At 40.7% G+C, this 22502-nt stretch overlaps 2 protein-coding genes across 2 annotated transcripts in view; both read left to right on the top strand.

The window, feature by feature from the left end:
* Positions 1–2364: 2364 nt before the first annotated feature.
* Positions 2365–7406, top strand: rom1b (retinal outer segment membrane protein 1b). The gene is made up of 5 exons (XM_053428329.1): positions 2365–2511; positions 3900–4142; positions 4644–4831; positions 5349–5595; positions 7167–7406. Exons 1-5 carry the CDS (start codon positions 2365–2367, stop codon positions 7404–7406), a joined length of 1065 nt encoding a protein of 354 aa, XP_053284304.1.
* Positions 7407–9697: 2291 nt separating this feature from the next.
* The window catches only part of ccdc88b (coiled-coil domain containing 88B), a 42138-nt gene continuing 29333 nt past the window's right edge, over positions 9698–22502 (top strand). The window contains exons 1-7 of the mRNA XM_053428543.1: positions 9698–9938; positions 11090–11232; positions 12705–12813; positions 19211–19280; positions 19472–19530; positions 20713–20796; positions 21574–21714. Coding sequence (XP_053284518.1) covers positions 9879–9938; positions 11090–11232; positions 12705–12813; positions 19211–19280; positions 19472–19530; positions 20713–20796; positions 21574–21714 — 666 coding nt within the window. The 5' untranslated portion in view covers positions 9698–9878. The remainder of the gene's footprint in view (positions 9939–11089; positions 11233–12704; positions 12814–19210; positions 19281–19471; positions 19531–20712; positions 20797–21573; positions 21715–22502) is intronic.

Raw genomic sequence — 22502 nt, 5'->3', positions numbered from 1 at the left:
GTACTCAGTGTGCAAGAATAAAATGTTGAGGACCTCAAAAGTAAGTACGAATTATATCTTTGGGTTTCAGAATATTGATACTGAATTTAATAGCAAAGTGGCTGATTATTGACAAGCTGATAAGATAATATTGGTGAATGGACTGACATTTCCCTCTCAGCCACTAGAGGGATAAACAAGTTTCCTCATTATGTCACTAGGATCAAATTTCACAACTGTTCATGTAATTGATGGTAGTGTGGTAATTGAATGATAATAGATAATGTCTGGAGTAATATGTTGAGTATTTGTCTTTTCGTCTCTGTTTGGTGTGTTGTAAGAACTGGTAGAGTGAGACTGTCTGTAACCAAGTGACAGCTCAGACTCCAGCTGTCATAATGATTTATAATAATCCCATTGATCCATTCCCACCCCCCCTATCCCAATCACACTTTTATAATCCCAAAGGAGTGTAACTCTCCCCTCCATCGTCTTACTTTCACTCTACATGAACCAGCCTCAGTCTGACTGTCCCCCGCAAAATCCCTCAGATCATTCTCGGGATAATATTCACTTAATGTCAGTGAAGATATTAACCACTTGATATGTGGGTTGCATTAAAGGAGAAGTAAGCGGTGTAGTAAATAAATAAACCACAGGCAAGATACAAAAAAGCCATCATTATATTGCCACCACACAACATAACACACACTTTTTTTAGTTTGGATGTTGTTGGGTTGGAGTAAGTTAAGTGATTAGTTAGTTCGTTTTAGGTTAACACTTCATGTTAAAGTAAGTGGTGAGCCTAGTTTATTTAGAGTTTATCAAAGGCAGACTGTAAAATCTACTAGTGTGTTATTTTAAGACTGATATTCATTCCCACCAAGGAGCTCATGATTCTATCTGTTCTGGTAGTTAGCAGGACTACACAAAAACTACTAGAGAAATGTCCATAAAACTTGGTGCGAGGACACGTTATGGGTCAGGGAAGAAGCCAATAAATGGCTGGAGGGGATCTACACCTATAATAATAGATTGGATTCAGGTTTGGCTACACTGCCACACGGTCATCCATCCCACATACGGCGTGAAATGAGAGCACTTGGGGGTCAGCTCCCGTTTGCCAGATCTTGGCCACCAGTAAGCTGTAGCAATTCCGCATGTCAACCAAAGGTGCCAAAGGTGGCCTGAATTAGTTTTACACTCTTTGGGCCAAATTCACCATTTACCACCTGGGCCACTTTAGGTTCACATTCAGATTATACCTTGCTCAGAGCACCGCATGTTTGCCAAGAAAGGCACAGATCTGGTCTTGGCTATTTGGGCCACATACTGTATGCAATTTTAGTAGTGGGCTCACGTCCATTTCGTCCAGGGGACTGTTGGGCCTTGGCGGAGGTCAGTGCTCAGTCCTTCAAGTTCTGGTCTGAAATCATCTCCCACCAACAACTACCAACTATATTTCCCTTGTTATACAAACACAGAGTGATGGTGACACTATAGTTTCACACTCTCAGGTATGATACTCCTTCAGTCACGATTCTGTCTTTTCTCTGTTGCTCCACGGTGCTACAGGCTGCTGATTGGCTCATGTGAGTTCACCTGTCATAATAATCCATCAGGCCTCCCATAGCTTACCACTTGTCTATCAGAATAAGTTTGCTGATCAGACACTGGCCTGCTTTCCCATTGGCCCCTGGACTTTAATAGGATCCCATGTACTCCGCCGGGGAGATTACGGCTCCAAACTCTCACATTTGGCCATTCTCTGCGTCCTCCAACGATGGCTACAGCGGTTTAGGGGGACACCGCACACGCACAGACCCAGAGGGGCGCCACCGAAAGACAACGTCACGTCAGGAGGAAGAAATCATTGGTTTCAGCTCGAAAGGGGGGGCTACGGCAGAGTAGCAGAACTTGAGGAGAAATATCGTTATCTCAGGCAAAAGGATTATATCTCTTTCTCCAAATTTCCTAAATAAACAATTTCTCAAATTTTTCCAAGTTTCTACAGGACTGCATTGGATTTATAAAAATCTTTTTGGATCAATGCTTGCATCCAGGTGAAAGTTTTCGGATTATCCTCTGAGGTCGACTGTGCTTTGCCATCTAGGGGATCTACCTGCTTATCCTCTCCACCTGGAACAACTTAGATGAGCTCAACCTGCTAATAACCATCCAAACAACCAGTTCGAGGCTGAATCGACGGCTGCAGCAAAACTGAATTCACCTTCTAGGGTTTTGTTTTCTACATGCAGCTTGCGACCTCTGGAATGACTAATTATCTGACCAGAATTAGCTGATTCTCATCTCTCCTGCTCTCCTTCTCTTACTCTCTCACTCCTGTTGTTGTGTTGATTGGTGTGTGGTAGTGGGCCCTTGAAGATGTTGTTGAAGATGAACTTCACCCAGCAGCGGCGGGTGCGTCTGGCACAGGGCCTCTGGCTTCTGTCATGGCTGGCTGTGATGTGCGGGGCCTTCATCTTCTGTCTGGGGGTTTACCTTAAGACAGAACTGATACGCAGGGATGAGGTAGAGAGGAGGAAGAAACACATGCACTCACACACACACACACACACACACACACTCACACACAGTCCACTAATCAGAAGGACAGCGCTTTCAGTCAGCTTGTTGAAGTGTCCTTTGGCGAGACACCAGAGCCCATGATGGCTGTGCCAGCAAAGTATGAATGGGATGTATGACAGAGAATCACTACATACAGGAGCCGTGAATGTGTGTACGCATGTGTGTGTGTGACTGTGTGTGTGACTCTGAGCACTTAAGGTGATTGATAAGACTACAAAAGTGTGACATAAATGCAGACCATTCACCAGTGCAGTGCGCATAATTCAATGTCAACATTGAGACTAAAAGTTTGGGAATGGGGCTGAAGTCGGAAAACACTGGAGTGATCTCAGTCAAAGTTACACAAACAGTGCTTTATGTGCTCAGGGCTTCGCTTTTGCTCGTGGTTGTTTACCGAGTCTATCGTGTTGTCGCTTATCAGCGATATTTATTCAAAATTTGTTTAATCCACAAACACAAACGCACTGCACTCAAAACACTGGAGTAAACATGCACTCAGGGACACTCTCTCACATAAATGCATGTTAAACCATGAGGGGGGAGGATGCAGCAACATTTCTTTTCCGGAGTCATCAGGAAAGGTGAAGGTCGTGACCTCCACAGATTACTAACTGGGCTTGATAAATCAGTGATCGATCAGGATAGGGTGTAAGCATTGATAACCATTGAGCTGCAGATGAAAGCTGCAGGGCTTGAATGCATGCCTTCAGACATTTATTGATCTTCAATGAGGAATGTGATTTTCAAGTCTCTTAGTTGTATAGCAAAGTGGAATTGATCGAAATTACTTAACTGAGTGTAATACAAGAAACTCTTGTTAGTGATATTGGTGTCAGGAAACAAAAGAATCGTAATGTCACTTGTTATTAACTCAGATATATCACCTCATTCAGAAAGTTTGCTTGGCACCAGATAACAGATCTATCTTTATGATCACATGTGGCTGCACTGATGTTAATTTGTGAGGATTTTAGACAGTTGCTACAGAACTGGATGGAGTTTTTTTTACGGTAATTGTCGAACAACAATGGGTCAAATGTGTGTTACAAGTGATCGGATTTCAACCACTCAGCCAGTAATAAACTAAGCCTCAATTGACTTTCCTTGTAACCAGGGCAAAGAATTAAATGTGCCATCTTATTACCATCCAGCATATCAGCAGCTACCTGAATCTCTCAGTGGCCAAGGTAATTTTTTTTATAGATAAGCCTAATTGAACGCAGGATTATTACCAGCTGAAGTGGGCAGAGGAAATGACAATGTGACCTGGGTTTGGCTGCAGCTCTTACACAATTATTATTTGACTGTGCTCTTCCTCTCTTTCTCTCGAGGTAATGGAGAAAACGGAGATCCACGTGGTGCCCAACATCCTCATGATGGTGGGCCTGGCCTCCATCGGCACCAACTGGCTCGCCAGTCGCATGTGTCAGGACTCCTTGGATGCGAGCCGCTTCCCTCGCTGGAAGGTTCTCCTGCTGGCTTGGTTCTTCGTGGCGGCGCTGCTCTGTTATATGCTCATCGGCGTTGTGGTGCTCAGCTACGCCCTGCAGGGAAGACTGGAGGAGTCCCTGAAGGTAGGGGCTTCCGGGCTGGGTAATGATTTGTGGATGACTTGGTGTCAAAGGAAAAAATAGGTGTCAGTATGGCGTTGTGGTTAAAAAGAGATAGAGAATGTTTTATATCAAGATGGTTTAGCTGTAACATTTAGGGTTTTAAGGTCACTATAACAATCATGATGATGATGATTATAATAATAATGAAGATTAAAATTGAAAATATATAATTCAAAACAAATACATATATATTAAATGTATTGGATTTATAACATAATAAATAGGCCACATAGAAGAGTGCTATTCCATATTTCTGCAATAGGTAAAACAACGATAGATAGATAGATAGATAGATAGATAGATAGATAGATAGATAGATAGATAGATAGATACAGTAGATAGATAGATAGATAGATAGATAGATAGATAGATAGATAGATAGATAGATAGATAGATAGATAGATGGAAAGAAAGAAAATAAATGCCCCCTTCTTTCTCTCTCACTTTTCGCTCCTCTTTCAGGTTGGCCTCAGGAATGGTATTCGTTTCTACAAGGACACGGACGTGCCAGGCCGCTGTTTCCAGAAAGAGACCATTGATCGTCTGCAGATGGAGTTTCGCTGCTGTGGAAACAACAATTTCAAGGACTGGTTCGAGGTTCAATGGGTCAGCAACAGATACCTGGACTTCACTTCCAAAGATGTCAAGGAGTGAGTGAATCACAGTACAGCAATGTGAAAATCATGAGGCACAGGGAGGTGCGATGATAAAGTAGAAAGTGAGGGGAAGGTGCTGATAAGGGATATATGGATAATGGAGAGGAAATTGGAGGTCTAGATGAGTGACAAATAAGTAGATTTTAAATCTAAAAAAGTCTGACTAAAGATATAATGGAAGGATGAATAGATGCTTGGAGAAAAAGAATGATGTGGGGGCAGAGGAGGAGTGAATTAAAAATAGATCTGGCCTTTAGTTTTGAAGCGAGCGGCAGAAGTGGTTGGAAAGGTTGGTCGTGAGGCGAGCACAGAATTAAATGAAATGAAATAAAAGAAAAAACAGAACAGACATGATGACACTTGTACAGAAGCACTGCTCATTTCTCACATATGTGGAGTGTTCATTGAGCTGAGAGTGAGACGTTTAACTTGAATTTTCTATAGCTACTATTAGATCACTCCACCTTCTCCTCCTTCCTTCCTTCCTCTCACTTCCCTCCTCTGTCTCCAGTCGCATCCGGAGTAATGTGGACGGCCGGTACCTGCTGGATGGCGTTCCCTTCAGCTGCTGTAACCCGGCGTCCCCTCGTCCCTGCATGCGCTACCACCTGACTGACAACAGCGCCCACTACAGATACAACTACCAAGAAGAGGAGCTCAACCTGCACATCCGCGGCTGTAGACAAGCTCTGATTGACTACTACATGGGCTTATTGAATTCAACTGGTCCTGGTGTGATTTCCGTCATCTTAATACAGGTGGGGAACCAAAGCAATACTCCACTAAGTCTGTAACACACACAGACACTGGTCTAACCATAAAAGTCACAACTAAATGCCTAACCTATACCTACTTCAAAACCTAACCCTAAAACCAAGTCTTAACCCTCAAACAACTATTTGAATTTGTGAGGACCAGCCAAAAAATTCTTTAAAATAGGGGATGTTGGAGGAGGTTTGGCCTTAAGGCAGAGTTAAGACAGGCCGGGGAGGCAGTTGGTATTTAAATCTGTGAACTTGTTAAACGGACCATTAATTAAATGGACGTGGCAAAAAGCAGGGGTTGACATGGGTTTCACAGGTGAACCCGAGGAACAGGGAGAAAAAAAGGTTTAGCAGTAACAGAAACAGAAAAGCAAACTAAAAGCTTAGCATCAGCGTTTGTGTAGACTTAATCTGGGATGTCAGTGTCTCCTCACAGCAGCTGGAGTGGCTGATGAGCAGCAGGCACGCATGTGAATTACAGGGAGCAGCTACAGGAAACTGATAAAGGATGTTGCACCTTGTTAAGCCCAATGAGGCAAATTGTGATGTGTGAATATGGGCTATACAACATTTAATTTGAAAACGTGGGGGGGAGGGGATAAAGGCCCAACCCACCAGATGCTCAAACACGTGTTAAACAGAGCATCATGCTAATCAATGACGTTATGTTTTAAATGCAGCAGCTCAGCTTTGTGTTTATTCAGAGGCAGATGAGTGACACGTGAGCAGATAAAAAGCCCTGAAGAGTAGATGCACCTGTTTCATTAATAACTCGGAGCCGAGCTATCATGTTACACAAGATCCAACTGAAGCAGGAAGAGGAAACATTAGATCAAATGTGTTAAATATGTTGCAGAGCACTCACTTTGTCACAATAAACATTTGTGTTTGTGTAAGGCTTTGGTGAAAGATAGAACCTCTACATTAATATCAATATTTTTATTTGAAATGTACATTATCTTGTTTGTATGGTTAACATATTATGATGCCATTTATATAACTATACATCACCAGAATGTGTATCTTATTTAGAGCATATAGATGTACCCACCTCTTCAAACTTAACATTAAACTTATATAGTATTTATGGTGAAAAAAACCGCGGAGCTCAAGAATAATAAAGGAAAAATAATGACCTCCCCCTTTTTAGTTCCCAAAGTCATTATTCCATCAAACTGTGCACTCCTGCACAAATGATCAATATAGAGGATTGTTGTAATGAATATCTTCATTCTTCCACGGTCAAAAATGGAAGTTGGTCTTGCACATGCCGAACAAATACGCACACAGGATCAAAACTTTATGTCTTCATGCAAGTGAGTCAAATAAGTGCAGAGAGTATGGAAGATTAAAGCATGTACAGGGAATGTCTGACTGAAAATATGTGCATCTCAGATGAATGGCAGTAGGACTGAATGCGTTTTGAATGTTTGTGACAAGAAAGGAGCAAGAACTGTTTCATAACCGGAAGGAACAAGTTTTTGTCTGCCCATCAAACCATTGTGCCATTCTGCCTGCTGACACTGATATTAGATGCAGCCCCTTCATTGCCTCTCTCTGTCCAGATGTCAGTGCTGCTGAGCCTGCGGTACCTACAGACGGCTGTGGAAGGGGCCATGGCTCTGGAGGACCCAGAGGGCGACAGCGAGGGTTACCTCCTGCAGAAAGGAGTGAAAGAAACCATTGAGGACGTCAAAGCCAGTGTCCTCAGCTTGCTTAAGTTTGGGCAGGTTGACCCCAGCGCCGCCGAAGAGTCCCCTGTGGCCGCAGATGTCGATAAAGCAGCTGATACTCCTGCCAGCTAGAGAGGGGGAGAACAACAATCATCAAATGCGAGTTGAGGAGGAAAGGATGCCAGGGTGTGGGTGGGGGGTGTCTGAGGTTCTTGGTGAGTTTGGATGGTGGCGGGTAGGACACCTGTTGGGTTTTGACACATTAGACTTGATTTATGCTCCACTGACGCAGCAGCCGCAGCTCCCTCACACATGGCCAAGACAAGGCGACACATGGGGGAATCTTATCAGGCCCTGCACAGACCCCACAACAAACACCTCCACTGTGCAGGAATTCATGAATGTGTAACCACCAGAGAACCTGCTCAGGAGATGCGTAGTACTTTTTGTCGTAAACTAGAACAGATGCAGCATACATATAAAGACATATACTTTAAATAAATGTTTTTGACTTAAATTTGTCCAAATTACAATCCCATGATTCTAACATTGATACCATGTGCAATGCATTATTTATTTCACAGCTATAGAGTTTTTACTAACCTGCAATATAATGCTTAGAAACCTTAAAATGTCAACGCATCTGAATGATACATTAAAGTTAGACGTTTTTAACTGCCTTGTAGTGTCGGCTTCCTTTTGTACATGTGAGGTCATAGATGGATAAACAGACAACGGGTTATCTGAGTTTAACAAGGAGAGATGGATTAAGTGTGTGCTGCATATGTGTACGTGAGTGTGGTGGCCTTTATGAAGCCATCATCTTGTCTATTCTAGCAGCTCTGAAACAATCTGATAATCCCGGTGTAGTTAATCCCAGAACTGCTGCACAAGCGGTATGAACGCACACTGACAGCCGCAGCACACACACACACTAACGCACACGCACACACACACACGCACACACGCACACACACACACACACACACAAACACACACACGCGATGAAAGTGGTTTTATAAAGCAAAATCAGTTGATAAATGCTTTTTGTATGCAAATAATATACCGTGATGATCTGCCCTACAGCTAGAAGCATGTCAAATGTGTGCTTATTCTTTTTAAATAAAACTCTATCACAGAATGAGGTCAGTGAATGTTTTATTCTACTCACAAAAAGCAGGTAAAAGCAGGTAAATTTTTTCAGCAGAAATACAGACACTACAAAAACACTAGCAGATGATGAAGCAGTGGCCTCGAGAGTTTGACCTTCAGATATAATTAAATTGTCTGCTCTTCCTCAATGGTAACACCAAAAACAAATGAATACACCGTTCAAATATTAAAATGAATTCATTAGTATGCAAGCAGCATTGGCAAGCATTTTTCATGGTGAATTCTTCTCAAATTTAAGATTCCCTGTATCTAAATGAAATACTTGATGTAAACACAAACAAACGAATTCTGTTTTACACACAGAGCACATGGAAATCAATCTATACATCTACATCCTCAGAGTTCTATATATCAACAAATCTTGATTCCAAATAAGATCAGTCAATGTGAAAGCAGAAAGATATACTGCTCCGCCGGTTAAGAGCCAGTGTCTTAAAACAGTGTTCACTGTGCAGGAGGTGCTGTACATAAATAAATACAGGGCTGCTGCTTGGTTACACATCCCCCAGTGACTGCGTGATGGAAATAGTGATGAAATTCATAAAATAAGAAGATAGGGACTTTGATTGTGAACCGTTAGAGGGCGCTATTGCACAGCGCTAGAAAAAGTCCTGACATTAAAGGACTTGGGAGGAGCACGAGAACGACCACAGCTGACAACTTGTTGGTGTAGTAAGTGAACTTAAAGCCTGGTTCAGGATTTTAGTCTATGTAAAGGTATACAGGTACATACAAACACACAATTTACCCATTATTTATAAAATATACCCATATTTTAAGTCCAAATGTCTATCTATCTATCTATCTATCTATCTATCTATCTATCTATAATGATTTCATTTATGTATTTATGCATTTAATGAATGTACCCATTATTTAATAGCAATTTTTTGTTGTATATATCTGGGTTACAACAATAACTACATTTAGCTTACTAGGTGCTACTCGTAGTAGCACTAGTACTAGTACTTGTACTAGTTACTACTACTTGTATACATACACACAAACACACACATACATTATACATAGGACAAATTATACATATATTTTTTATGTATATATGAAATTACATATATTATATGGTTAGCAATGTTGTATTTAAAGCACATGCAGCCTGTGTATTTACCAACAAAATATAGTTTTTGTTGAATATTGTCAGTCAGACAAAAGATTCAGTTGCGGTTGGCTCTGTGTAGTTCAGCCTTTGAGTCACAACCATGTGAGTTGAGACAGTTCCGGTGTGATTTTGGTTTTGCAATGAAACAGAGAGAGGAAGAGACAGAGAGGTGGAGGAGGGGAAGGGCCTGATGTAATGTCAAAGTACTTCACTTGAGGCGAGATGGCTTCTCTCTCTCCATTACTCACACTGCGTCTGTAATGGTTTTGAATTAGATATATTCTGTAGTGTTTCACTGCTCTTCTAACACAACAATGGACGCGGACATTACGGAGATAATAGAGGAATTCATGGAAAGTGCGTTGGCGCAATGGGTACGTCATTTATCATTTATCACTGTCAGCCAGAGGAAAGGTCATCATTTCTAGTGGGTAAGGGAGAGGAGGATAAAAAACATTGAAGCACGTTTACAGTGGCTAGTTCTGGAGTAAATCCTTAATTATTTTGAGTCACTAATACTCATAATATGTGTATTTTACAGCAGCCTCCTATTCGTCCATATAGACTTAGAACCATGAGTTAAATAAACAGCAGAATACCGCCTAGTTACGGTGTTTTTGCTTTTGTGCACAGCAAAACAAACTGCACTTCTGCTTTCGGCAGCTTCCTTTGCTTAATAACATGGTTTCTTCTGCTCCTAGCTCTGATACTTCCGTGTCCTTGTGCACATTCCTTTTCGACATACAATATCCACTGTGTGTTCAAGAGAATTTATAGTTCCTCTGAAATCAGCTGAGGTTTTGTTGTATGTATAGTGAATCTTCAGCTGGGTTTTCCACATGGGGAACCATTCGGCCCAGGGGGATTTGTTTCCCTTCTGCTCAATGAACAGTATTTATGTTGTGTGATATCCTGCTTAACCTTGTAAGGATACTCTTTTTTTTTATGGTGGGCTTCTTCCAAATCGGCGGTCAGAGGTCAGTTTTCAACGGGATGGCCTGCAGCGGGCAGAGGGACAGCATTTGCTCAAGGGCACTTCAGCTTATTCACTGACTGAGTGTTCCCCCCTCTGCTTCACATACTGTATGTTGAAGGACATCCTCTGCTTCCCTGTCGCACAGGGTCATGAGCTCACTCTGCCTCAGCTCATCAGCGGAAACAACCCGAGCTTGTGTTTACCCACAGTGCAGTTTTTAGAAGGTGCAGGTGGGAATAAACCTCATTATATTACAGTTTGCATTGGCACAGCTCTTTTTTAGCAAAGAGAGACAGACCTTGGCTGCAGTCCTGCTTGGCTGCCTGTCAGTGTGAAGTGTTTCCCAGTGGGAGGGCACAGATCCCACCTGTATAGACAGGTGCACTAACTCAAGTGGCTTCCTGTGTGAAAATGTTTATGCCTCTCCATCTCTTTCTCTCTCTCTGCACCTATTTTTTCCTCCTGTCTGTGTCTTCCTTGTCCACTTCCTGGTCCACTCTAATGCCTGTCTCCAAAAAGTCAACATAACACCCCCCCTGTCTCTCACAGGTTCAGATGTTTGAGAAGATGGTTGAGAGGGAGGACGGCATCTCACTCTACAGCCTGGAAGTGAACTCAATTTCCCAGAGTACCCGAGATCGCTACCTCAGGCTGACCAATGGGATTTTCCTCAATGAGGTCATGAGGCTCATGTAAGATTGATTTCAATTGTCTTGCCGTACAATATCAATTGTCTTGCCGCACGACACTGGTTGCAGTAGAAACGATCACTAGACAATGGAAATTATTAACTGATTTCATGATGATGGGGACATTGAGACAGTGAGACAGTAATGTGAGAAGAGCATTTAAATTTTGAATGAGAAATAAGCCCTAGGCGCTCATTTTGAACCATTTCTGTGGAAATTAATGATGAGAAATCTTGAAAAAGAAATGAAAGCTACAATAACCTTCAGCTAAAAATTGGTCATGGGTTTTATTAATATGTTAAAAACTGGAAAACAACTCGTTCTTAATTTAAGCTCAAGGCAATTTCTAGAGTGGCATAAAACATGTTAAAAGCACGAAATAATAAAGTGAGACCAACAAAAGTATCTAGTTTCTAAACATGTGGCTTTAATGATGGAGGATTCACTTCCTCCTCAAGATGAATCATTAACACCTCTGTGTATTTATTTGTTCAGTTCTTCATTTCATGTCCAAAAACTATTGACATTACCCTTATGTTTATTGCTAAAGTGAGCATGAACTGAACACCAAACAATGGACTGTATATAAGTATAATATGACGAGTATGAACTAACTCCCAATGTACAAAAAAAATTTGGCAAATATATACAGGCATCGCCATTTTGAACTTTGGATGCCATTTGGACCCAGAAATTTAAGAGTGTACTGCTGATCGTGGAGTGGAGCTGAAGTATCGACCAATCATGAGTCAGGCTTGGCTGTCGATTATGTTTCACCCCGTTTTTATAGCATTAAATAATTAAAACCACGGGTGTATTCAAAGTTTACTCTGTAGCCAGCCACCAGGGGGCTATCATGATGATTTGGCCTCACTATCGGGGAGATGGCTTGTTGTAAACTAAGATGGTGAACATAGTAAACATTAAACCTCATTAGCATTAGCTTGTTAGCATTGAATGTCAGCATGCATTAGCATTCCAGCCTGACAGAGCTGTTAGCATGGCAGTACACACTCAGCCTAATTCATTCGTGCACAAATTAGATATAACCTTGTTCACATAGCCATTTTTATACCCATATTGTTCGGCAGCCAGTGCAAAACTCGCATTTGCCACAAATTTCCAGTGAATCATGAAAGGAGGGTCTAAGTGCCACCCTGTTCGTTGACTCTGCTGAATTCCTTATCTCAGAGTTCAGCAAAATTAAACCTTTTCTCTCTGAGCTGCCGAGGCCACATCCTCGTCAGTATTTGCCGAACATCTGATTCCTTTTACCTGACCTCAGCCATGCCATTTCAACAAATAATTGCATGAGGATTCTCACTCCCTCCATTTCAGACTCATTAAAATTGTATCCACTCTCTGCTTAAATGCACAATTGCATAAGAATTTCTCATTGGGAGAGACGTGGCGCGGGGGCTGTTTGATCAAGCTGCAGTAAATACACCACCTTGTCTTTTCTGTGTTCATCCCAGAGACCCAAACCCCAAAGTGGAGCGGCTTTACAACAGTGGGAGAGATGACCACATGCTGAGAGTGCAGAACTTTTCTATTTTAAATCGACACCTCAGAGCCTTCTACCAGGTAGGGGAGGGTCACGGGAGGGACAAGGGTGAGGTCAAGGAGTTAGATCAGATCATCAGGAGGGAAAACAGGAGAGACGTGCTGAGAATCATCAGAGCAGGCTGGAGAACCTTAAATGGGGCACATCCATTGAATGTACAAGTTTCCGTCTGTTTAAGCTTTGCAGGGTATTTTGACTCTGAGATGCAATTTGTTAGATTTGGCAATGGAAGTAATGACAGATTCTCTTTCTTCTACCAACTGCATCTGTTGTGCACTTCAAAAACAATATTTTATGATTTCAATTTTGCTTAAGTAGGCCCACATTCGACCTTTGAATCAACTCAAGTACCAGTGACTCGAGATGTTCTGATTCCAATTTTCCCTTCCTGATAGAGAATCCGCCATGACTTTGCATAACGCAGCACCGATCCAATACCAGTGCATTTAAAAAAAGATTAATGAAAAACAACTTATATAAGGTATTTTTATGCTTGTCTACTACTAACCTGCAAAGTTTAAGAACATATGATATTACATTTTGTTCATTATTTGGGAATATTCCACTTAGCCTCTAGGAATGAATTGTTGTCCAGATGTGCTTGGTTTGTTGGGTGAATGCAAGATCAGTCGTATGTACTCTTTGTTTTGAATATTGTTGATCCACATATATGAACTAATTTACTGAAACAATATTATTTGTTCTTGAATAACAATGAGCAATGCATGACGTCCACCTCAGTGGATACTTTGTTCATTTAAATTTAGCAAAATTAAAGAAAGCTGATGAACAGGAGGCGAAAACTGAAACAACAGGAAAAAAACAGGTGATGAGAAAAAGCCAAAAAAACTGAAGCACAAGTAAAACCCAGAGCTGTTAATGGATGAACTGACAGAGGAGAACGAGGAGCACAGAGACTTATATACACAAAAGGAGGCAGGATAACTGAACTCAGCTGTGACACATTAGAGCAGGTGCAGACAATCATGAAGCCGAGAAACCAGACAAAGAAGGAAAGAAGCTTCAGAGTAAAACAGGAAGAAAGTCAAAGTGAGATTTTCAACAAAATCCAAATATAAAAAACTAACTCCAAAGACGAGGAAATATGTGCATATTCTGTTTTTAGGTGTGTGACCCAACAAACGTTTATTTTTTATAAAGTTATTTATAAATAAAGTCCAAACTGAATAACTAAATACGACCGATTCAAAAATTGTGTTTTACAAAATTAAATCAGACAAAGGCAATAACAGTCTCTTCAACACAGAGGCAGAATCATGACATGTTTCATCTAGTTTGTTAAATCATAATAATAACCATATTAGCAATGTTTCAGTTTTTACTGTGCCTGAGCACAAGCCACAACATGTCAGTTTTACTTGTTAAATTAAAGTTAAAGTTGATTAATTGGCTGCCCCTTCTAGCTTGTATTTACTCGACAGATACGAGAGTGATCATCAATCAATTGCCTCTTTTTCTTTCAGCAAGAGAGAAACAAAGTATTTTGTTGCAAGTAAAACTTCAACAAAGCTTATACAAGATATTTTGATACCATTTCAAGCTCCTCTGACCTCCGTTGATCGCTTCTCGGAGGAGTAATTCCGATGCAAACCTGCGACACAGTGATACGGACTACACAACCATTTGGAAATGGTCTGACTCTGGAATGAGCTCCATCTGATATGTTTTACAGAGACATTTTGAAAAGACCTATACACTTTATGAGGCGTTTCTCCCTGAAGTTCTCCAAGAACACCGGTGTAATGGCTTTTTTTGGTGGATGTACTGAAACGACTCCCAGTTTATTATGAATAGACAGGTTCTGTTGTTGAAAAAGCCCTCTCAAACAGAACTCAGGGCCACACCAAATGGCAGGGGAGAGCGGGTGATGGGAGAGAGGCTGGAGAAGCAGTTGTGCAGGTGTGAGGCAGTAAAAACACAGGACAAGATGAAGCTCAGCGATCAATCAAATATAATATGAGGTCAAATATTCCGCCTCAGAAAATTGTAGAAAGTTTGAAGTGAGTGGCGTGGGTGATAGAGCCCTCGCACGAAAGACAAGATGAAACACTGAATATTTCCATCATTAGTAGACGTGCGTGGGCAGCTGAATCTTTCATGGTTAGGGGACGTGTTAAGGAAGGAAAGAGAATAAAATAATCTATAAAGCAGCTCTCAGTAGCATGCTTTTCATAAATGTGCATTGTAGGGGCCTGTGGCATTTGAGGAAATGACACAATTCTTTTCCCCTGGAGGAGGAGAGGCCTCTGTTCTCAGCAAAGAACGCCTCCTCGAGCACCGGTCGAAGGGGAGTGAACGTGAGCTGCTTAGCTCATCTCACGACACAAGTCTACAAGGTTTCACTTCCATGTACACGAAGCACTGACGTCAACTGAAAGCTTGAAGGGGAAAAAGACACTGGCAATAAGTGAGAAGCAGGATGGTGTTGCAGTAGAATTTCACCTGTACCCAAAGTAGGTTCCATTGTTCCTGTGGACGGTTATTTCCCCATAGATCCTGTTTTTACTTGACCCTTTCTGTTTGTTTTTAAGCTGTGTATACTGTGTGTGTGTGTGAGAGAGTGTGTGTGAGTGTGCCGTGCAGCCTGGCAAGGCTTCATTTTCTCTGCTGTGACCTCAGCTTCTCTAATACAGTGACTGAGCTATTTGTGTCCATCCAATGAAATATATCTCTGAGTTAACAAAGAAAAAACAACAAATGAAATTTAGTTTGCTTACCTCCCAAAGAAAGGAGGAGCGAGTCTAGCTTGTGAGCAGTGTGATATGAGGAAAATCTTTGAACGCATCTCTGTTTATTCTGACAGAGCCAAATAACAACATCCTCTGGTCAGTTGTGTACATAAGTGGAGCCCCCTAATGACACTCAGTAGAACACATACCTCACCCAGGGCCTAACAGTCTTCTTTAAATCACATTTAAATTGACTAGATTTGGATTTTTTAATCAAGATCCATGAAGGATTCTCTGAGAAATGTTGTCTGGTAGTTTTGTGTAATCCTGCAAACCAACAGACAAACAAACACAGACAAAGACATGCCATGTTGGAAGTTTGTATGATCACAATGTCACAGATTGACTGTGGAGCCCTGAACATGTCAGGGACTATTTACAAAGATTTTGTGTAATTATAGCTGGACTGGATGATATGGCCAAAAAAGATATCAAGATATTACATCAGTCGATATCGATTAATTATCACGATAAATGTAATATTATTATTTCTTGAGGTTTTTAAAACTTTACACTAAAGATTTTTGCTCCTGTGTGAAAAATGTGGCTATAAACTCTTTATGAGCAGAAAATGAAAAAAAATTGATAAACAACAATTTAACAAGTCTGAAGTCGATCAGTTAATTAATAATGTATTACACCTCCTCACTGTGCTTTTCAATGCATACGCAATACTACGACATATACATATGATGTTATATTGCTATTTATTAAAGTTTTATTGCGATCATTGGTATTGTTTCTTATTATAACATTACATATTATAATATCGTAGACTCTGTCACACATACTCCATTGTTACGAGAGGGCCCACAAAAGAATTGGAAAATCAAAACAGGAGTTCTAGAAGAAATAAATGTAGAGATTGATTTGAACTCTCTTCATCACTGCAGCCGGCAAGTTGATGAATTGTTTAGTTTACAACTGCAGATTATTTTCAGTGATAGATTCACTGAGAGATGACATCAAGAAAACTCATATCTTGTTTTTATCTTGACATGGCTGAAAAATTACCATTTCATAAATCTCTTTTATAAGCAGGGCATAATATTGTTTAAGATGATATTGTATCAAATTGTAAAATTCCATGGAGGAAGGATTCAAGCTAATGCAATCCAGTGTGTTTCTTGGCTGTGTGACGCTGAAGAGGGAACTCTTCATTAGCATGCCAACAACAAGAAGCCACTTGTATATAATTTCCAGTCTGGTTAACCTCCAGCTGAAGTCTGTGTTTGGCTTCATGGACCAAACGACAATGACCGACACGGCGGCGCAGTGGCTGATGCTCCACAGGCCCTGAAGGGGCAGAAACTTCAGGTCGGCTGCACATGCCTCTGATGTCAAACTTGCACACGATGGAGCTGCTGAAGGCAGAGACTGTCTCTTGGTACATTGCTTTTCTCACTGTATGCATAAACTACAGTTAAAAAGCAGAGAGAGAGAGAGAGAGAGAGAGAGAGAGAGAGAGAGAGAGAGAGAGCTGTAATTGTGACTTGCTGCTGTAGTGTTGTGACTGGACAGATGCTTCATGGGAAAGATGGGCACAGGCTTTGATTGCAACTGGGAGAAGAGAAAGCCAACGTCAGCTTGTGGCGGGTCGACAGAAACTTTTGTTGTGATTTTTTTCTGCGTTAAAGACCAGTTAGATAAAGGAGTAGAGTAACAGGCTTGTGACCATTGGTGCTACACAAGATACCAATGTAACGGGAGCAGAGCACTGCAGGGCCCCACAAATGATTTTGTTGCCAGAAAAGTTTCAGAGCGGAGGATGTCTGAGGCACCATCAAGAATCTGTGAAGAGATCTGTCCAAGATCTGAAAGCAGATATTACAGCTTGGTGAAACAAGCTGACCACAGTGTCAGAGTAAAACACGTTATAAATTCTGTCTAGCACAGGACAAGAAACATCCCCATTCAAAAGCTTTTCTTTCCCGGCCCAGAGGAGAGACTCAAAGATTTACTCAAAGCATCGCTATTTAACTGAGGGGGAATGTGTCTTCTCATTTTTGAGATTCTGGTGCACTGCAAAAATGCCCTGTCAAATGTAACTGTCTGGATAAAAACATGATTTTACTCAAAATATGGCTGCCAGAGCAATAAGTGAATTTCACTTGACAAAATGTCTTTACATAAGTTGGTCTGTTCGACTGTCATTTTATAAATTCTTCAAATAAGATTTTAAAAAATGACTAATTTCAAGCCATCTAGTTAAGGTCAGCTAATGCTAAAATAATTCAGTTACCACTCAAACTTGGTTACTTTTTTTTGCATCAAATTACAATACTTTTTTTTCCTGTTTTTAAGGAGAGAATTCAGATATAGTCTTAAATAAGGAAACATTGAATTTGTATTTTATTTTAAAACTACAAACAACCAAACACAATGTCAACATAGACATATCCCTTGCTTATTTTAAGCAACATTCATGTTTATATTCAGACAGTGTTGCTTTAAATTTGACAAATTTTAATGTAAATGTTGTTTTTTTTAAAGCTTTCTGTTTGTAAACAAAAATAGCTTTTGTCAAACGTTATCTTTTAGTTTTTTACGCCCTGGTCACACATTACAAATAAATACAAATTGTCACAAAGATGCTGGATATCTATGCCTTTTTTTGTGAGATTACCATCATACCCATATCAGACAAGTTAGTAGAGATACAGTTATCTTGGCAGAATTGCAATCATTGAATGATATGTACCTATCCAGAGCCGTAATCTCTGCCTGTAGATTTAATTCAAGAAACAGGAAAGGATAAATTTCTCCAAAAAACACATATTCTGACTCAATCTTCCTCCTGATCTCATAATTGTATGTATCTAATGATATAATCTTTGCTTATTATAAACCTCTAGGCATTATGCCAGTTGCACTTTCACGAACTGCTGCAATAATTGTCTCTTTGGTTTTATTTATAGATGTTCTTTAAAGCCATCTGTCAATGTTGATGATTTAGCCTGTGCAATTTTAATGAATTGTGAGTGGGTGTTTGAATTGGTGAGTTTAAGTTAAAGTGATCTGTTATTAGGGTGTAACTATAGCTTCTGTTCTGATGAAGCTGATCAGGATCCTAATTACAGAAATTAGAATATATTGATTATATACCAATATTTATAGACCTGTCTGAAGCTAAAATCAGCCAATAATAATGCTCATGATAATGTACCAGACATTAACATGAGCTTTATCGGGCTCTTGTGAGTAGCTTGTTTGCAGGAGTTGTCTTTGGTTTGTTGTTAGTAAACGGTTCAGGTTGAGTTTGACATCTCTTGTGACCTTTGTGACTCTACACGTTGTTAATGTTGCCGTGTCTGCATCTCCCACATTACACAGACCTTTAAAGCACAAGGGCAACAATGGAAACGCTGCATTGATTTAGTTATTATTCATTCATCAGATCAGTTTCTATGTTTCTATTACCCTGAGATAATCCCGAGATTAAGCCACACTGAAATATATAATAAACCTGATCAGCACAAAGCCTCCCTGACCCTGAAGAACAGAAACAACACACTCTTATCGGATATCAGCTGTTGTTTACACCACAAACCGCAGCCGGCTGGTGTAAAGTTGTGTTGTTTATTCAGTCACACTGCGGGCAGACCTGCTGATCACTAACAGTTTTCCTTTTTTTGCTTAACTCGTCACATTTATTCTTTTCTTGCAGGAAGACCTGCAACAGTTGATCCTGATGTCCCTCCCGAATGTCGCCATCCTGGGGCAGGACCCCCTTACAGGTACAAGATAGCAACAAAATCCTATCAGCACCATGTCTGTCAGCAGCGAGAAAGTAATTATACTTTATATACGAGTCCATATCGCTACTATCTGTGAAACACATTAAGGGGATAATCATAGGAAGGATGGCGGTGGGGGCTGGAGACGATGGCGATGATAATGATGATGACAGTTATTTCTGTGTCCTCAGAGGCGGCGGTGGAGGAACTCAGGCGACTGCTCCTCCTCTTATTGGGTTGTTCCGTGCAGGTGATCACAGACTCACATGATAACCACACTCTTTAAAAAGTCGATAATGACACCAGCATTATTCTACTGAATCTTTGGACAACCAGTGCTTTGTATTTTTGTTCAGTATTTGAGATTTGAGCAGTAGCCCAGTGGTCAGGCTTTCGATTCTGGGTCCCAATCCTCTGCCCCTGAGTAAAACAATTACTGGATAGATCAACATGAAATCTGACACAAATATTATTGTTCCCCAAAGAGTGAATAATAATTATTCAAGTGACGGCAACACTTTTTATTTAGGCCCAGATTTGAATTTATCCAATGTTTCATGGCAGAATAAGGCCCCTGTTTTAGCATCTTTCAGATTAATCCCATGGCAACCAGGGCCGGGTCTAGGCAGGGGCAAGAGGGGGCCTGGCCCCCTCAAATAAATGTTGTGCCCCCTCAAACTAAATAGGGTTAGGGTTAGGGTTAGGCACAATGCCCCCTCAAGATTTGTGGCTGCCCCCTCATACATGCCTGTCTAGACCTGGCCCTGATGGCAACACTGTTTGTTTGGGGGAAAATAGAAATTCTTCCGATTTTGAATTGTGTGAAAGCTGAAATGATGGAGACAATAACAGAATAGGAAACAGCAAATTTGTACCGATAGAGAAAGGAAGGCTGAACGAGAGATCTGCAGCTTATTAAACTTGTTTGATTAGTTCAAACACAATTGTATTTATCTGGAAGGTCAAACATTTGGTTTATTCAGTATCAAGGAAAAACCTTCAAAATAAGCACATTGTTGTAGCTCTCAAGAGGGGATTAAATATTTTTCATTGGTATTCTACATATTGAATATTACCACTGTTAATGATAGATTAATAACATAATAAATTAGTTTAATTAGCAAATATTTGATTAATCGATTATTGTACAGCTGCAATCAATGATGGTTTTTATCAACAATTGTAACAACAAATGCCCGTCATCATGAGATTCAGCTTTAAAATGGACCAACAGCCCAAACCCAAAGATATTCAGTTTAAAAATCAGAGAGAATCTCCTAAATGTTTGACAGCTTTGCTTGAAAACACAGAAATGTTGAAATTTATATGTTTTTATCTAACACCCATCCACACCCATGCACAAACACACACACACACACACACACACACACACACACACACACACACACACACACAACCTCTGTGTCCGTAGTGTGAGAAGAAGGAGACCTTCATTCAGCAGATTCAGTCTCTGGACATTGAGACCCAGGCGGCCATTGCCAGCTGTATTCAGCAGGTACGTTCACTTCAGATATAAAAAACCTGCTGATCATCAGTATGAGGAAATACTGTCCAGGGGGAGACACTTCTAAAATGATTTTTATTCATAAATATGATTTAGTAAAGAATTACATCACGGTCTGGCCTGAAGGCTGACAGTGTGGAACTGTTACCTCTTCTGCTCCTTGTAAGTGTGAGCTGCCTGTCACTGTGCTGGCTCCCTCTTTACCTCTGGCTGCCACTTGTGACTGCAGGATGGATCCTGCTCCACTCTTTACCTCCACCTCTTTCTCTTCATCCTCTTCCTCATTTATTTTCTGTCATTCTCCGCTGTCCTCTCCAGTAAGGCATGAATGCCAAATTGTGCTCTTTTAAAAATACACCCTGTGGATAATTGCCAGTGTTAGAAAAACAGCATGTTGCATACCAGCATGTCTGAATTACAATAACAGCATGTTTCCACCATCGTTTTCTCTGCCAGCCTCATAAATCACTGAGGTGAGAGGAGTCCTTCCTGCAAGGGTGGATGCCCCTGCTTGCAGTTCATATGCCTTCTACCCGAGGACATTTCAAACCAGTTTACATAATTATTAGTTTTGCATGCATTAGTCAGGCATTTTTGGACACACTGCACATATAGAAATTTGAGGAAAAAAAATGTTTCCACTGCAAACAGATGCATTTCTGCTTAGTTTTCACACAACCTTCATACCTCCTGGCTAATTTGTCTCCACATCAGCCATTTTGTGTCAAGTTTTCTCATCGCAAACCTGAGACCCTGTCCTCGCTGCAGGTGACTCAGGATCCTCGCATGGTGCTGCCGCTGCAGTGGGAGGAGCTGGTGGAGGTGGAAGGTGCAGACTTACAGCCAGTGTTCAGCTCCATGGCCAAACAGATTCAAGGCCTGATGGCACAGAGAGACACTCACCTAGAGGTATGCATGTCCACCGTAAAAGAACATTTTGAGATTTCGGAAGATATACTAATTTCCTCTGCATGGTAAATGTGTGATTGCAGCCAGAAGCCAGTTAGCTTAGGTTAGCTTAGCATAAGGACTGGAAAAGGGGGGAATTAGCAGTATGGGCTCTGTCTAAAGGTAACAAGTTGTGCCGCTTTTAATCTAAATAAGTGTAAATCCCATAATGTCCAACTATCATTTGAAATGATATGATAATATTGACATTAATGTGAGAGAACCTCTAGAGCAGAAGCCAGACATGCTGTGATGATATCTGGCATGGTCATAAAAAAAATTCTAAATAAATCTTTCGGACCTTTGTGATGAAAGATGAAAAACATCTTATATAAGAACAATATCTCCGAGTATTTCCTCTATACCTCTGAAGAAAAGATATCCACTAAAAACAAAAGAGCAAATCCTAAAAATGGTCTTGATGTTTTTCCTCTGAGACCTGTAAGAAGATTTCACCCACACCAGCATGATAATGAGACATTTTCTTTTTTAAGAAGTAATAAAATTAGATTAACTGAAAAATGAAAGCATGCATAAGCAAGTACAGCACTTTTCATCGTGCCATATATTTGATCAACATTTTATACCTTATCCCACTTAAATCGCAGTAATTCTGACGTTATTGTTGTAGTTGCACTCCAGATGAGTGGGCGGTGGGAGATATTTAAATGCAGAAAGCATGAGTATACTGTGGAATATTAAGATGACAATTAAAATGCAGTGGACTGAGGTGCTCTCCTGCACTCTCT

The sequence above is a fragment of the Pleuronectes platessa genome, chromosome 8 (genome assembly GCF_947347685.1).
Source record: "Pleuronectes platessa chromosome 8, fPlePla1.1, whole genome shotgun sequence".
Taxonomy (NCBI): domain Eukaryota; kingdom Metazoa; phylum Chordata; class Actinopteri; order Pleuronectiformes; family Pleuronectidae; genus Pleuronectes; species Pleuronectes platessa.
Note: the sequence above shows the minus strand (reverse complement) of the source record. Positions and strands in the feature narration are given on the sequence as shown.

Coding starts and splice junctions, on each gene's coding strand:
- rom1b (XM_053428329.1), top strand. CDS start 2,365: ATGTTGTTGAAGATGAACTTCACCCAGCAGCGGCGGGTGCGTCTGGCA. Junction 4,143..4,643: donor GACTGGAGGAGTCCCTGAAG/GTAGGGGCTTCC, acceptor CTCCTCTTTCAG/GTTGGCCTCAGGAATGGTAT. Junction 4,832..5,348: donor ACTTCCAAAGATGTCAAGGA/GTGAGTGAATCA, acceptor CTCTGTCTCCAG/TCGCATCCGGAGTAATGTGG.